We start from the raw sequence: 16,548 nt of genomic DNA on the forward strand, positions 1-16,548 counted from the left end.
CACTCTTGTCTGCTATATCCCAGGGATGTCCGTGCCTCAACATAAACTTCTCTGCAAGGCACAGAACAGGGGCCTTTTGCTGACCCTCTGCAAGCCCCTCCTTCAGCCTCTCCTTCACCTTTCCTCCTCAGTGCTTTTAACTCAGCTGGTCATAGTTCAAGGAAGCTGTGTGGAACTACAAACATCACTTTGATGCTCCTCTACTGCCTTTTCTTCTGCTGCTGCTGCCGCTCCTGCAAAGATGAATGTGAAAACCCTTCTCATGGTGCTGCTCCTGGCCTTGGTTGTGATTTTTGCCTTAGTCTGCGTCTTGTTGACTAGAGGCGAAAAATACGCACACTGCAGGTACCAGACACAATATATTATTCCAGAGCATCTGCATAGTGAAAGGAGGTGGCTTTTTGCTGATCTCAGCCAAGAGGAAATTGTCCACGTGGTACAGTACCTGAAGTCCAGTCTTGGGGTAGTCCTGGAAGATGCTTCTCGTGCAAATCCTTCTGGCAACTGCATTTACTCCATTGACTTGCAGTTGCCGCCCAAAGCAGAATCTCTTTCATACCTGGATGACAGAGGCAGCCGTCCTCCTAGGCAAGCGCTGGCTGTGGTGTATTTTGGAAACCAAACACACCCAAATGTCACTGAGTATGTGGTGGGCCCACTCCCAGAGCCGACGTATCACCGGGATGTGACCGTGGAGAAGTATGGACGGCAGGTACCGTATTATTGCAGGCCACCCCTTATTGCAGAATACAAACAGATGGAAGTTTTCCTGCACAGCGCTGTGTTTCCCAAAGCTCCAAGCTTCATGCAGGAAGTGCTGGGCTATGATGGCACAAATGTAGCTGCAATGACAACATCTCCCCGGGGACTGAAGTCCGGTGATCGTGCAACTTGGCTAGTCCTTTTCCAGAATGTGACTGGCTACTTCTTGCACCCCATTGGCCTGGAGGTGCTGTTAGATCATAGCAACCTAGATAGCTCCCAGTGGAATGTGAAGAAAGTGTTTTACAATGGCCAGTACTATAGAGACTTTACGCAACTGGAGAGAGAATTCACAGAGGGTCGTGTGGATGTGGAGAAGGTGAAAAAGGTTCCAGTTGATGGAGATTTTTCCTCCATGAAGCCCAGGACGGACCATGCTGAGCAAGGCCCTTTGAACTATGAGGTTTCTGAACCACGCTACCATGTGAGAAACAACCAGATTCAGTCCTCGTCCTGGAATTTTGCCTTTAGGTTAGATCTCAGCCGAGGACCACATCTCTTTGATATCAGGTTCAAAGGTCAAAGGATAGTCTACGAGCTCAGCGTGCAGGACACCATGTCTGTCTATGGTTCCAATAACCCTGGTGGGATGTTGACCCGATACATGGATGCAAGCTTTGGGATTGGAAAGCACACATACCCTCTGGTGCGAGGGGTTGACTGTCCTTATTCTGCAACTTACCTTGATGTTTCCTCTTTTTTTGAAGCAGAAAAGCCTAGAGTCACCAAGGATGCCATCTGTATTTTTGAGCAAGATCTGGGGTCTCCACTTCGGCGTCATTACTCCAAGATTAATTCTATATACTATGGGGGGTTGCCTGGCACTGCACTGGTTTTTCGCGCCGTGTCTACCGTTGGCAACTACGACTACATCTGGGACTTCGTGTTTTATCCAAATGGAGCCATTGAGAGCAAAGTCCACCCCACTGGCTACATAAGTTCATCCTTTCTTTATGGCAGTGGGCTAGATTATGGGAATAAAGTCGGAGGTCATACCCTAGGGACAATACACACCCATTTCTTTGCCTTCAAGGTGGACATCGATGTTGGTGGTAAGTCTCTGCCCTGTCCTATTCCCCATGCTCTATAAATAAGTAAAATTTAAAAGCCCAAAAATGTAAAATGTTCATTTTTAGGCTGTAACCATTTGAGAGTGCTGTTCTCTCTATCTCACATTGTAAAGTTTTCTTGTGTGTCACACTTGATTTTTCCCCCCCTGGTAGCTTGGGTGCAGTGCATTGTCTCTGTCATTTGGGCCTATGTGTTACGTGTTGTCAAGATGATTCTGATTTGTGGTCACCATAGCAAGGTTTCCAGTATAAGAAAGATATTTAAGTGAGTGGATTTACTAGTGCCACTTCCCAGTCAGAATCCATGGTGGATGAGGGATTTGAACCCAGGTCCCAGTGTGGCACTTTATCTGCTATTCTATACTGGTTCTCAGTGTAGCAAAGTCCTAACTAGATGAAGACAATACAATAACAGGCGGAGGACAGCAGTACACTGCCTATCCAGTTTATTTTCTTTCATGACAAGAATGGGGAAATGAATTCTGGGGGTCAAAATTGAGTTCAGATAAGTTCTTACACCCACATTCCAATGAAGGTCAGGTCAGTAGCCCAAGGCAAAAATGGTAGAGCCAAAAATAGCAGCATGTTTCAGTTTAAAGCTCTTACTGTTTAACAAAAACTCAAAATTGCTAGCTAGAATGTGTAAAAATAAAAGAGCAAAAAATTCAATAGGGATAATTAAAGATGGAACAGGTAAAAATTGTAATATAATGAAAGAAAAATTGAAGATTTTTCACGATTTTTTTCAGAAACTGTGTAAAGGAAATAATGTAAAAAAAGCTCTCACTGTTTGTAAGTCCGTCATTTCAATCTTTCAAACTGAGAAAAAAAATCTACAAAATCTGTGAAACCATCAAGTATTTGGTGTTGCCAGGAAGGAATATAACTATTTGGGGAACAAAGGAGGGCCAGACTCAGCATTCCCTGTTCCCTGTGAATAGACTCTCTGACCCTTCTGACACCTCCATCAATATAGAGAAAGCACTTGTATCTCTGATAAAAGATGTTGGTGACCCAGTTAGTCTTTAACGTGGCACAATGTTTTTGTCTTGTCTTTGTTTTTGTTTTGTTTTTTTTAGTTTAATATGATAAGTTACTTGGTTTCTCTGTCGCTTCCCTCTGTATGTGTATCTGCCAGAAGAATAGATTGGAAAAGCAGCAAGACCCATATGCAATTTGCTTTAGTTATAGCCCAGTGCCCAATAATGACCAAGAGTGCTCTGTTCTCTCAATAAGGGTTCCATTACATGTGAGAAAAGAACTCCAGTTACTCCAATTCTTTTCATATCTCTGAAAGGTTTCCACCCACCCCCCCAGTGGCCACATGGTACAGTATATATATAAGCAGGAGCATTCACATTGTTTTTAACTGCATCAATTTATTTATTTCTATTTGAAATGTTATAGCAAGCTATACTGCTCTTCAATTTTGTATCAATTAATTTTCTCTACAGTTTCTTAGGGCAATCAGGCCCAATCTTGTCCTTTAAAAAAACAAAAGTGATATATTGGTAGAGCAGTAGCACAATATGAGCCTTCTGTCCTCCTCCCCTTTTCCCTCCCCTCCTTTACCCACACATCCCCTTTCCCTTATGTCCCTGTATATCTCTCCCTTTTGTTTTTCTTTTCCCTTTTGCACAACATCGGGAAGAGGAATCATATAGTGAAGAGCAGGGTTAAAAACTAGAGTACTATATGTTAATGCTACACCTCTTTCTTTACAAGTTAAAGTAGGAAATGTCTTTCACCCACAAGGGAGTGGGGAAGGCTGTCTCCTTTGAGCTGTTGTCTTCTGAGCAATGTATTAATGTTAATTTATGATATACCTTTAAAAAAAGTCTATATCTTAAAAAAAAAGTCTAAATCAGTATAACGGGTTCTTTTGGTAAGTATGATCGAGCCCTAAGATGACCTTTAGTTGGTGCTTGACTTCTTGGTTAATCTAATAGTCCTTTTAGATTGTACTATGAATTCACCTCTGCAACTAGATTTTGGCTTCTGGAGCACAGCCTCCTTGTCTTCTAAAACTGGTTGTTAAATAGTTTTCTTTAAGCAATAGAAAATGAAAGAAGGAGTGCTGCCATTTCGTAAAGGTAGCCCCATCTGGTGGACAAAGGACAAAATTTTCTCGTTGCAATCTTCGGGAGGGAGAAAAACAGGACTTTCTGTAACAGTACTCTTCCCACCCCCACCCCATCCCTTCCCTCTTTATAATACCTTGGCCCTGACGACTCTTAGGGCTTGGCATTATTAACGTAGCCAGCCAAGAAGCAGTCACATTTGTCGTGGGGGCAGGTAGCAGTGTGTAACTAGAAGAAAGAGGCTGGTGGCAACTCTGCCACTGCTCTGCAGGTCCATTTTCAGAGACAAAAGTTTGACTCTGGCTAATGACCCTGTTTCCAGCCATAGGATGCATATGGGGATCTCAGGCACTTCCAGACAGGTTGTTGGGGGCAGGGCATGGGGGGCTGGGAGTGAGAAGCCCCCAGGGTGGTGCCATGAAGCGGCCACCAAGCCACTCAAGATCTATACTGGTGGTGGTAGTTTTACTCCTGGAGTAACACTACTGATATCTTGGCTAATTTTATTAAGCCAAGCCTTGAGCAATAATAATATGCCGACAGTTTCTTTGGGTGCCCAGCAGGGTGGGAACCCCGAGATCAACAGGGCTAAAGTTTGTATACAGTTCTAAAAAATAAATAAAAGTATCTATTTATTTTTTAGATCCTTGAGGAATATATGCATTGGTTACAATTTCTCGCATCTCAGCAAAGCAGTTACCCATGCGCAGAGCAGCTTATCTCTAAGGAATGTTGAATCTTCCTTACAAAGCACTTTTTCTTCGGCATTTTCTCCCTTCTTACAGTAGCAGGCCCAGTGCCCCTGGCAGCTTGAACTTAGACTACCAAGAGGAACATGAGCAACTACAGGAGTGCAACAGATGAGGCAGTTTGTGCGCACCTAAGAATTTTGCACCCAGGTTGACCACCCCTCTAGCACCACCCCACACTATACTATTGCCCACATCTCCATTACCTATTAGCCAAAAAAGAATTAGTTATAATTGACTACATTATTTGTAACTACTTACTTCCAAATTAAAGAACCACCTAATGGGGGTGAAAGAGGAGAGCGCAAAAAATGGCCTGAAGCTCAACATAAAAAAAAAACTAAGATCATGGCCACTGGTTCCATCACCTCCTAGCAAATAGAAGGGGAAGATATGGAGGCAGTGACAGGTTTTACTTTCTTGGGCTCCATGATCACTGCAGATGGTGGCAGCAGCCACGAAATTAAAAGATGCCTGCTTCTTGGGAGGAAAGTGATGACAAACCTTAACAGCATCTTAAAAAGCAGAGACATCATCTTGCTGACAAAAGTCCGCATAGTCAAAGCTATGGTTTTTCCAGTAGCGATGTATGGAAGTGAGAGCTGGACCATAAAGAAAGCTGACTGCTGAAGAATTGATGCATTTGAATTGTGGTGCTGGAGGAGACTCTTGAGAGTCCCCTGGACTGCAAAGAGAACAAACCTATCCATTTTGAAGGAAATCAACTCTGAGTGCTCACTGAAAGGACAGATCCTGAAGCTTAGGCTCCAATACTTTGGCTATCTCATGAGAAGAGAGGAATTCCTGGAAAATACCCTGATGTTAGGAAAGGGTGAAGGCCAAAGGAGAAGGGGACGACAGAGGATGAGGTGGTTGGAGAGTGTCATCAAAGCTACCAACATGAATTTGACACAACTCCGGGAGGCAGTGGAAGACAAGAGGGCCTGGCATGCTCTGGTCCATGGGGTCATGAAGAGTTGGACATGACTTAACGACTAAACAACAACTTCCAAACTCTGGGAAAATATAGGAGTGATAGAAGGGGAAGATGGTATTGTCTATCTCATAATGTTTCCTCAGTGAAGCAGGATGATTGTGTGTTAGAAATATCATCTGGAACATAGAAGGGAAACATCATAAGAGACAAGTTAGTTAACTGTTTCTGAGCCATTACCAAGACATCTGCAAACCTCATGAGCAATTAAGCTTCTAATTCTTTTTTTATAACTTCCTGTCTCTGGTTTGGAAGAACTCTTTGGCAAAGAGACAAACCCGATCCGTGTCTCTTGAACTTCCTGATAAAGCAGCTCTAAGGCGAGTGAAGAAGAAAAGGAAGACAAAGAGACGCCCACTTACCTCCAGTGAAATGTGCAGTTAATTCTAGACTGGCTTTCCTGCAAGTGGGACTACAGAAGATACAAGGGGAAAACATGAACTTTGCAAAGGAGCTGGCAAGGTTCTGCTAGAATGTGATGAACACACCATAATAAGAAACATAATAAACTGGTTCACAAAACTATAGATCTGGAAAAGACCGGATGGATTGTGAAGCCCCACATCTTTTTTAGTGAGGGCAGGATATCCTGAGCAGTATCTAAAGGGCAAACAGGTGCTTTCCAGCCTGTTTTATTTTATTTATTCCTTCTGAAAATTGTCCAAATTAGAGAGTTTTTGCCATATTTTTCCAGCACAAAACTGCTCCTCAGAATGAGAAAGATTTTGGAAATGTTTAAATCCATCTTTCAGAACTTTTGATGGCTAATGATTTTACAGTCCCTTGTTTTCCAGTTTTTTTCTGACATACTATAAGAAATGTTTTGAAGGCAGCTTTAGTCTCTACTTTCCAACAATTACATGAAACTACATGTTATCTTGTTTTCAAAATGTAACTGTATAAAGTTCTTGTTAAGCAAGCAAGCAAACAAAAACTCCTAGCCAGTTACTAGTACTTAGATTATTTGTATCATGTTGCTTCTGAACTCTAACTTGAAGGAAAAACTAACCCCCTATCAACCTGCTTTTATCCGGAGATCACTGAGGGAGGATCTCAGGTCTAGCAAACACCAACTGAGGGGAGGGCTATTTCAATGATGATACCCCATTAATTTAATCATCCACCTGCTCCAGACTAACTTTTTGCTGACCGAAGACTTCTTGTTCTCCAAGACCTTTAAAATTCTTAGCTTTTAATTGTTTTAATCTGATAATTTTAATTATAGGTGGTCTCTGTGTGTGTTTATCATTGTGAGTGAACTGATTTTGTTGCCAGAAGAATTGTGCAAGCCCAATGGAATTTTATGACTGATTTGGAAAATTTCCTTCCAGCAGGAGGGGGAGTTTTGAGGAAAAACTAAGTCCAGGACCTCCTCAAATTTGTCCTGTTCAGATCTGCTGAATCCTGTCCTATTGTTCATTTCCCCTTCTTTTCTCAATAGTGCCCACACAGCCTTCCCTGTAGGATTTGTCTTCTTGAGGTCACTTCAGCATAGATCTCTGTTTTAGACCTCCATAGTTTGTCAGCATGCAACATACACCCTGGCCTACACACACCTACATACTGCTATGTTGTATTTTTAGTCTTTTTAGTATTTTCTGTGTCTTTCGCATGAAGTAAAAGCCAATTTGATACACCCTGAAGCCTTTTCTTTGCTGCTGCCTTGGGTTTCTGCATGGACTGAATCATAGCTATTACTGCACAATTCTAGCTACAATAGAATCCTCTCTGCTCAATTTTATATGGCTTTCTCACCTTCACACAAAGTGAGAAACAACAGAGGGATTTAAATGTCAATCTCAAGACAATGGGAGCCTCGGAGCTCTACTGTGTACATGTCTTCACTCATTCCTTTTCTGAATGTGTCCTTTCCTTTCCAGTTACAATGATATTGTGTAGCAAGAACAGAGGTGGGTAAAAGATAGGTTAAGTCAAGATCTACAGCCATCTCAGATAGTCTGCTAGAGTTCCCACTTAACTAAAACAGCAGCGGCAGCAAGGACAAACCAGATAGAATGTTGAAACAATGAAATTATTAGGGAACCAGGAGTAAACTGTGAGATCACTCCTGAGCCTGAAAACAGACTCTTGGACTAAGCGTTTGCTCAGAAGCATACTTCACATTCCTTGATTCTAAGGGTTAAACCAAACAAATTTGACTTCTAGAAGCCGAGCTGAATTCCCTTCAGCTCATTATCCTTCCTTCCTTCCTATCTATCAGAGTGTTGTACAACTTAAGGTATCTTTGTACCCTAACACAGGCTTTCCTCACTCCAGCATGCTGTAAATTAGCAGGGATGTGCCATTCTTCCCCACCCGCTGAAAACTCCCAGAATTCTCTGAGAATTCCCCAAGCAGAGTTCTGGGAGTTCCAACCCACAAACCTACCTACATTTCTCTTACTTGGACCACGACCTAGTTCCAAACCTGTGAAGCCTTGCTCCAGCCTAGCTTCCTTTCATTAATGCGCGTACACACAGACAAGCTCCCACAGTGCTTCCTGAGAACCAAAGCTGTCTTGCTGCCCTTTAGACTCTATAGAAAATGCCTCCCAAAGAATTAAGACTCCCAGGAAGCACTGCAGCAGCTTTCTGTTTGTGCACTTATAACAAGAAACAAGGCTGGGGCTGGGCTAGACAATTTCAGAGATAAGACCTGGTCCAGAAGAGCAAAATATAGATGACTATAGGTATGGATCTGTGGGCTGGAACTCCCTGAATTTGGCAGTGGAAATTATTTGAGAATTTGACAACATTGGAGTTTTAACAAAAAAGGCACATCCCTATAAATTGGCTTCCCCGCCTGCCCGCCCGCCTGCCCCCCCCATTTCCCTGAATGACGGTAATGGACATAAGCATAAACTAGATTTGCAAGTCAGATTGCTGAGGCACAGAGCACTGAAAGAACTGCATCATTGAAGAGAGCACATAAAATCAACTTCTAATTGAGAAGCTGGTGTCTTTCTAGTTTGATTCTAAATGGACAGAAGCTTCTGGTTCCACCATTTTGCACCCATTTCTGGTAGATTTCAACCTTTTAATAAAAAAAGAAATGGTGGCTGGGTGGCAAAGTCTTCTACAGAAAGTTGCTGTATAAGCTCCCAGACTAACTACAATAGATCTGCCACATGCAAATTTTTGTCCACAATTGATCTCAGTCTCCAACTAAGCTATCTTATTTATCAATGGCATAATTACACCACCACATTGAAAGACCCACAAATGGCATATGAAAAAGAGTAGTGCATCGTATTTCTACTTCTGCAGTCTGGAACTGAATCTAGTGCAGGTAAACAGGAATTGTATGAGCTTGGAGCAACAACAAAGGCAGGAGGAAACAAAAAGGCCCTTGAACCTTTTCTAATAGTAACATTATTACTCGAGCTGCCATTCTAAATCTGAACATACAATCACAGAATCAAATAATAATTGAGTTGGAAGGGCCCCTATAAAGCTATCAAATCCCACCCCCTGCTCAGTGCAGGAATCCAAATCAAAGCAGATCTGACAGATGGTTGTCTAACTGAATGCCTCCAGTGTTGGAGCACTCACCACCTCTCAAGGTAATAGGTTCCATTGTCTTACTGCTCTAACAGTTAGGACATGTGACTTCCTGTAACTTGAGCCCATTGATGCATGTCCTATACTCTAGGAGGATTGAGAACAGATCCTGCCCCTTCTCTGTATGACAGCTTTTCAGGTACAGTGGTGCCTCAACTTCCTAACTTAATTGGTTCTGGAACTCCAGTTGTAACTCGAAATGGTCGTAAGTCGAAGCACCATTTCCCATAGGAATGCACTGAAATGCAATTAATCTGTTCTGGCCAAAGGAAAAAATCACCAAAAAAAAAAAAAAACCCACCCCACTGCAAGACCCATCGGAAGCATAATTAATCCGTTCCGGCCAAAGGGAAAAAGAAAAAGAAAAGCAAACAAACCACGCAAGACCCTTCAGAAATGCAAAAAAGCAAAGCAAAAAGCAAGCAAACCATGGAAGACTCATTGGAAATGCAAAAAAGCAATGCAGAAAGCAAGCAAACCGTGGAAGACTCACTGGAAATGCAAAAAAGCAAAGCAAAAAGCAAACAAACCCCGCAAGACCCATTGGAAATGGGGAAAAAACCCCAAAAGCAAACAAACCCCACAAGACTCATCAGAAATGGGGAAAAAAACCAAAAACAAACAAACCCTGCAAGACCCATTACAGCATAGAAACATAATCCCATCACGCAGCCCAAGACCACGCTGCAAAACTCACCCAGAACCGTTTTTAAGAAGCATAAAGCAGCACCTTACCTTACCAGGCAGTCTGAAGCCTCCTCTGATCACTGTCACTCTAACCGTTGGGGCAAAAGAGCTACAAAGAAGCAGCCTCTTCACCTACCAATGGTTAGCAATTTGAATTCCTCACCTTTTTCCCTGCCTTTTTTTGGTTGAAATTCGAAGCTCCGGCCGCAAGTCAAAGCAAAATTTTGCGGCTGGAGCTGGTTGTAACTTGAAATGGTCATAAGTCGGGACATTCGTAAGTCGAGGCGTGTGCTATCACATCTCCCTTCAGTCTTCTTTACTTGAGGCTAAACACACCCAGTTCTTTCAGTCTTTTTCATAGGGCTTGGTTTCCAGGAGGACATAACCAGATGTAACACTCAACTGCTTACAGATATAATTAATGGAAATATTTATTTAAATCACAGCAGATAAACAGGGAGCAAGATTCATGAAATGAAGGCAAAATATAAAAGAAATTGAAGGAAAATTAATGAATTTCTAATACAATATAATGCAATGATAAAATGAAAAGTGTAAACCTGTATTAAGTATCAAATGAAGTTACAGTTATGCAAAATCAGCCAAAGTTAGCCCTTTATAAAATCACTCTATTTGCCCTAACCTTCCGCTGGTCCTCTAGTTGGAACTCAGTATGTTCCAGCTGTTTGGCCTAAAGAGTGAGAAAGAAAGATTTATAGCTACTTATCCCAAGAAACAGGTTCCTGAAGGTTCAAGAGGATGTGCAGGAAAATTGATCCAGGAGAATCCAGATGGGAAAATCAGAAGGAAAAGGGGGGGGGGATAGAGAGTAAAAAAAGAAAACAAGGGAAGTGTAGGATCCCCCAGAAGGATTATTCCACCCCATTGTAAAACTGAAGTTTCTCTCAAAGTCAAAGCAAGTTAAGGCCTTAAGGCCCCAAAGCTGTCACAATCTGCAAGAGTAAAAATTACATGAGGAAAAGTGAACTTTGAAGCATCTGCATGGATGTGAATGAGTGTGATTCTGAGACCCAAGCAACAATTGTTTCTTGCTCCACTGATGCCCCTAATTCTCCTGCATTCTGGCTGGCTTCTTTACCTTCACTCCTAAAATTCAGTTCTGTGTTGGTAGATGGCAAACTGGAAGAAAAAGTGCATTCCACTGCTTTTCTTTATTCCCAGAAAGTAAATCACCTCTTTGTCCTGTAGGTAGTACATGACGTGACCATAGCATCTTATCAGGGTATGCTCTGGGTCTGGTGCCAAGGAAAGTATTCAACCTTATTCAACCTTGTAGCCTGTCCATCCCGTTCCTTTGTCTTCCAGCTCTTTGTTGTCAGAGCAATCACATATCAGCTCTTTTTGCCAACAGGAAACAGTCATTTGTGCTGTGTATGAAGCAAACCAAAGATTTCCTTGATGCCATTCCATAAGCTGGCCATTCCACAGGTCAGTAGCCCATTTCATAGGCTATGTATCTGTAGGCCAGTTCAGTCCATATGTCCACAGGCTTTTTGTCCAGTGTATATAGGATGTGTTTAACAGAGAGTACTCAGAAGTGGTTTACCATTCCCTGCTTCTGGGGGTGCCCTGGGACTGTGCAGCCACACAGGCTGGCTGTTCTCCCAGGAGGCACAGTGGGGAATCCAACTCCAAACCTCTGACTCTGTAGCCAGATATCTAAACCACTGAACCATGCTATACATTATTAGAGGCCTGCTCTCCATTCCCCTTCTTTGCTTCCCCCACTCTTAAATGTCCTTTCTGTCTCTTGACCATAGACATAATTGACAGGTTCACACAGTCTGCTGGGCTTCTCATTATTTTAGGCCAGGGGTGGGCAGGCACATTATTCCTTCCCCTCCCAACTCGGCAGCCTGCGGCTGGCTCTGTTTTCAAAGTCAACTGCATGCCTTTTTCAGGGGCAAGCAGACCGAGTCCAAAGCTTTAAAATGGACACCCACTGGGTGACCTTGCACCAGTCATTCTATCAGTCTGGCCCAGTAATGAGAATAAAATGGAGAGCAGGAAAGCCATATCCTCTGACACACAGTTATTTCCTCCTCACTCCCAAACCACACGCAAGGATGAGGGACAGGAAGTAGTAAAATTATGGATTGGATTTTTCAGTTTATTTCTGGTAAGTTCTTTAGTGAAGCCAACCAGTATGAATCCAATTTAGGACCAACTTTCTTTAAAAAATTCTCCTTCCAAAGTAACTTAAATCATTTTTGTGCATTTTAAAGTAACGGTTATGAAACTATGTTAATTCTTTTGAACTATGCAATCTCTATTATTTAGGGAAATTATGATTATTATAAGAGTGTGTTATTGTAATAATTGCCAAATTTCAGAACTTTACAGCCACCCCTCTTAAAAAAAGGAAAGAAAAGAAAAGAGAAAAAAAAGCTGAAAGTCATATGATATGTAACAGACAGCCTGACTAGAGCTGAAATCTCATAAGATTTTATGGGAAATCAGATTTGCAAATTAAGGACTTTTTTTAAAAAAAGGCAACCTTGAGCAGAATGCCTGCTGTGTCAGTTATTGGATGCAAAATCAAATAAATAAACGAACGAACGAACGAACGAACGAACGAACGAACGAACGAACGAACCAACCAACCAACCAACCAACCAACCAACCAACCAACCAACCAACCAACCAACCAACCAACCAACCAACCAACCAACCAACCAACCAACCAACCAACCAACCAACCAACCAACCAACCAACCAACCAACCAACCAACCAACCAACCAACCAACCAACCAACCGACCGACCGACCGACCGACCGACCGACCAACCGACCGACCAACCGACCAACAGACCGACCAACAGACCAACCAACCAACCAACCAACCAACCAACCAACCAACCAACCAACCAAACAAACAAACAAACAAACAAACAAACAAACAAACAAACAAACAAACAAACAAACAAACATGTGTTTTTGGACTGCAGCTCCCAGAATTCCCAGCTGCCTGGGAAGTTGTGAGAACTGTAGTTAAAAAAAAGTCTGCGTACCCTACAATCAGCATATAAGTAACTCCTTTTTCTAATGAAAAGTTATCTGAAATGTATACGTAGTTCTGTCCTCAATGTCTTTTCCCCCGTTTTTTCCTTTGCTTTAAAGGCGATTAACTTATTTTTCAAAAATGAGTTCATTTTGGGGTCCTGTCCCTAGATTTTGGCATATTCACACTGTGTTCTCCTGCGTTGAAAGAGATTAACTAATTTGTTCTTAAGGAAGTTAAAAACAATGGAGATGTTTCCACTCCTCCAGGATTTGTTTTCCTGTACTTAGCACACCAGGAAATCTCTCTATGGAAAATGAACATTGTTCATATAGTTAGAAAAAAATGTTATATAAATAATAGTTATCCTCAGTATTCGTTGCATTAAATACCAAGGTGGTGGCAGAAAGTATGCTCTAAATCAATATTGTGCTTACTGTTTCCATCCTGGTGACCCATCTCAACCTCTTTTAATTTTATTTTTCCTGCTTTGTCTACACCATTCTCTTCCTCCTCCTCCAACATTTGGGTTCAACAAACGAGCAAAAAGTTGGCCTGGAAACAGGCAGAGGTAGAATCTTTATTTCTGCAAGGGTTGTGTTTATTTTTATATTTTCAGTTGTAATATAATTAATAGAACAGTTATAGCAGGCCTCATGAAAGATAAAAGAGGTTAACCAAACTGAAAAAAAAATGAAGTCCAGATCTGGAAAACAGTATGGTCTGTGGTTTTATGTTCTAGAATTGATCAATAATTGCTACTGCATATGAAAGTTTATTCCACTCCCCTGCCCTTACATGGAATACTGTGCATGCCTGCTGAGAGTCTATACATTAGAGATAGTGTGTCATTAGAAGAGGACATTTCTTAAATGCTGAAAATATCTCATTGTCACAACAGTCTCTTCAGGCACTGCAGTTTGCGAATTAGCTTACTTAGTGCTTCATCATCAGAAGATAAGCACAGGCTTCCTTTGCAAGTAGCACTGCCCAGTTGTGAAGAATCTCGGTGAAACCATGTCTTTACAGCACTGTCCTTGCTACCTAAAGTAAAGCTGCCTCCGATTTATGACAACCCTAGGAAAGAGTGATCTCCAAAATGTCCTGTCCTCGACTGATAAGAGTTTAATTTCTAATGATATGCTAATGAATATACTGTACTTTGGACCTCAAATTTTAATCTCATTGTGTTCAATGAGATTTACCCTTGGCTTGTGCATATAGGACCACAACCTATGTAAGAACAGTTTCTGCTCTCAGAAAAAGCCGAAGGATGAAAAAGGGATGAACAATGAAGTGATAATATTTATTTATATACAAGTATATAGTATGCTCCTTCACAGATTGCTGCCTTGTCATGATGAAGAGGGTTGAGTAATTCAGAGAAGCTATGGGCTATGCTGTGCAGGGACACCCAAGACGGACAGGTCATAGTGGAGAGTTCTGACTACACACGATCCACCTGGAGTAGGAAATGGCAATGCCACTCCAGTATCTTTGCCAAGAAAACCCCATGAACAAAAACAAAAGGCTAAAAGATATGACACTGGAAGATGGGCCCCTCAGGTTGGAAGGCGTCCAATATACTACTGGGGAAGAGCAGAGGACAAGTACAAGTAGCTCCAGAGCTAATGAAGTGGTTGGGCCAAAGCCGAAAGGACGCTCAGCTCCGGACGTGCCTGGAAGTGAAAGGAAAGTCATATGCTGCAAGAAAAATACTGTATAGGAACCTGGAATGTAAGATCTATGAACCTTGGTAAGCTGGAGGTGGTCAAACAGGAGGTGGTAAGAATAAACATTGACATCCTGGGTGTCAGTGAACTAAAATGGATGGGAATGGGAAAATTCACATTAGATGATTATATCTACTATTGTGGGCAAGAATCCCGTAGAAGAAATGGAGTAGCCCTCATAGTCAACAAAGGAGTGGGAAAAGCAGTACTGGGGTACAATCTCAAAAATTATAGAATGATTTCAATACGAATCCAAGGCAGACCTTTCAACATCACAGCAATCCAGATTTATGCACTAGCCACCAATGCTGAAGAGGCTGAAATTGACCAATTCTATGAAGATTTTTAATAAGGGGGACATGGTGGTGTTGCAGGTTAAACCGCAGAAGCCTCTGTGTTGCAAGGTCAAAAGACCAGCAGTCATAGGATCGAATCCATGCGACAGAGTGAGCTCCCGTCGCTTGTCCCAGCTCCTGCCAACCTAGCAATTTGAAAGCATGTAAATGCGAGTACATAAATACCACCACGATGGGAAGGTAATGCCGTTTCATGTCTTGTCACGCTGGCCACATGACCACGGAAACTTTCTACAGACGCTGGCTCTATGACTTGGAGACCTACAGTCGGACACGACTGGACTAAATTATCATGAAGATTTTATATTGTCTCCCTGCTTATTTAACTTATATGCAGAATATACCATGGGAAAGGCAGGACTGGATGAATCCCAAGCCAGAATTAAGATTGCCAGAACAAATATCAACAACCTCAGATATGCAAATGATACCACTCTGATGGCAGAAAGTGAGGAGGAATTAAAGAACGTATTAATGAGGGTGAAAGAGGAGAGTGCAAAAAATGGTCTGAAGCTCAACATCAAAAAAACTAAGATCATGGCCACTGGTCCCATCACCTCCTGGCAAATAGAAGGGGAAGATATGGAGGCAGTGACAGATTTTTCTTTCTTGGGCTCCATGATCACTGCAGATGGTGACAGCAGTCACAAAATTAAAAGACGTCTGCTTTTTGGGATGAAAGCAATGACAAACCTAGACAACAGAGAGATCACCTTGCCAACAAAGATCCACATAGTCAAAGCTATGGTTTTTCCAGTAGTGTGAGTGAGAGGTGGACCATAAAGAAGGCTGACCACTGAAGAATTCATGTTTTTGAATTGTGGTGCTGGAGGAGACTCTTGAGAGTCCCCTGGAACTGCAAAGAGGACAGACCTATCAATTCTGAAGGAAATCAACGGTGAGTCCTCACTGGAAGGACAGATCCTGAAGCTGAGGCTTCAATACTTTGGCCATCTCATGAGAAGAGAAATCTCCCTGGAGAAGAACCTGATGTTGGGAAAGTGTGAAGGCAAGAGGAGAAGGGGGCGTCAGAGGACGAGATGGTGGGACAGTGTCATTGAAGCTACCAATGAAGCTACCATGAATTTGACCCAGCTCCGGGAGGCAGTGGAAGACAGGGCGGCCAGGCGTGCTCTGGTCCATGGGGTCACGAAGAGTCGGACACGACTTAATGACTAAACAACAACAAATATAGTATGCTCTCATATACATGAAGACAGCAATTCTTTTCACATTTCAGCTTCCTTTCCCACTGCTTATCAGCGTTTGATGTAAACAACCCAGTGCACAGTGGGTACCTTATCAAAGAGGTTTCCGAAAACAATCATCCAAATACACTCTCCACATGATGAGCTCTTTTTGTTTTCTTTTTTTCTTTTTGTCCCAGAGCTCAGTAGAATTTTGTTTCAGTGGTTATTCTAGATTCGTAGCAAAGGCTTTCATTAACATTGCATTAGAGTTCTGACTGTAATGCAATTGGGCAGTTCCTGGAAGAGGTCCTGCTCTTTTTTTCCCCTTTCCCCCATCCACCAGC

General features: G+C 42.2%; 1 protein-coding gene across 1 annotated transcript in view; it reads left to right on the top strand.

Annotated features, from left to right (window-relative positions):
• The first annotated feature begins 228 nt into the window (after positions 1 to 228).
• Positions 229 to 16,548, top strand: part of LOC110080308 (amine oxidase [copper-containing] 3) — a 39,813-nt gene continuing 23,493 nt past the window's right edge. The window contains exon 1 of the mRNA XM_073004078.2: positions 229 to 1,814. Coding sequence (XP_072860179.2) covers positions 242 to 1,814 — 1,573 coding nt within the window. The 5' untranslated portion in view covers positions 229 to 241. The remainder of the gene's footprint in view (positions 1,815 to 16,548) is intronic.

The sequence above is a fragment of the Pogona vitticeps genome, chromosome 6 (assembly GCF_051106095.1).
Source record: "Pogona vitticeps strain Pit_001003342236 chromosome 6, PviZW2.1, whole genome shotgun sequence".
NCBI classification, from domain to species: domain Eukaryota; kingdom Metazoa; phylum Chordata; class Lepidosauria; order Squamata; family Agamidae; genus Pogona; species Pogona vitticeps.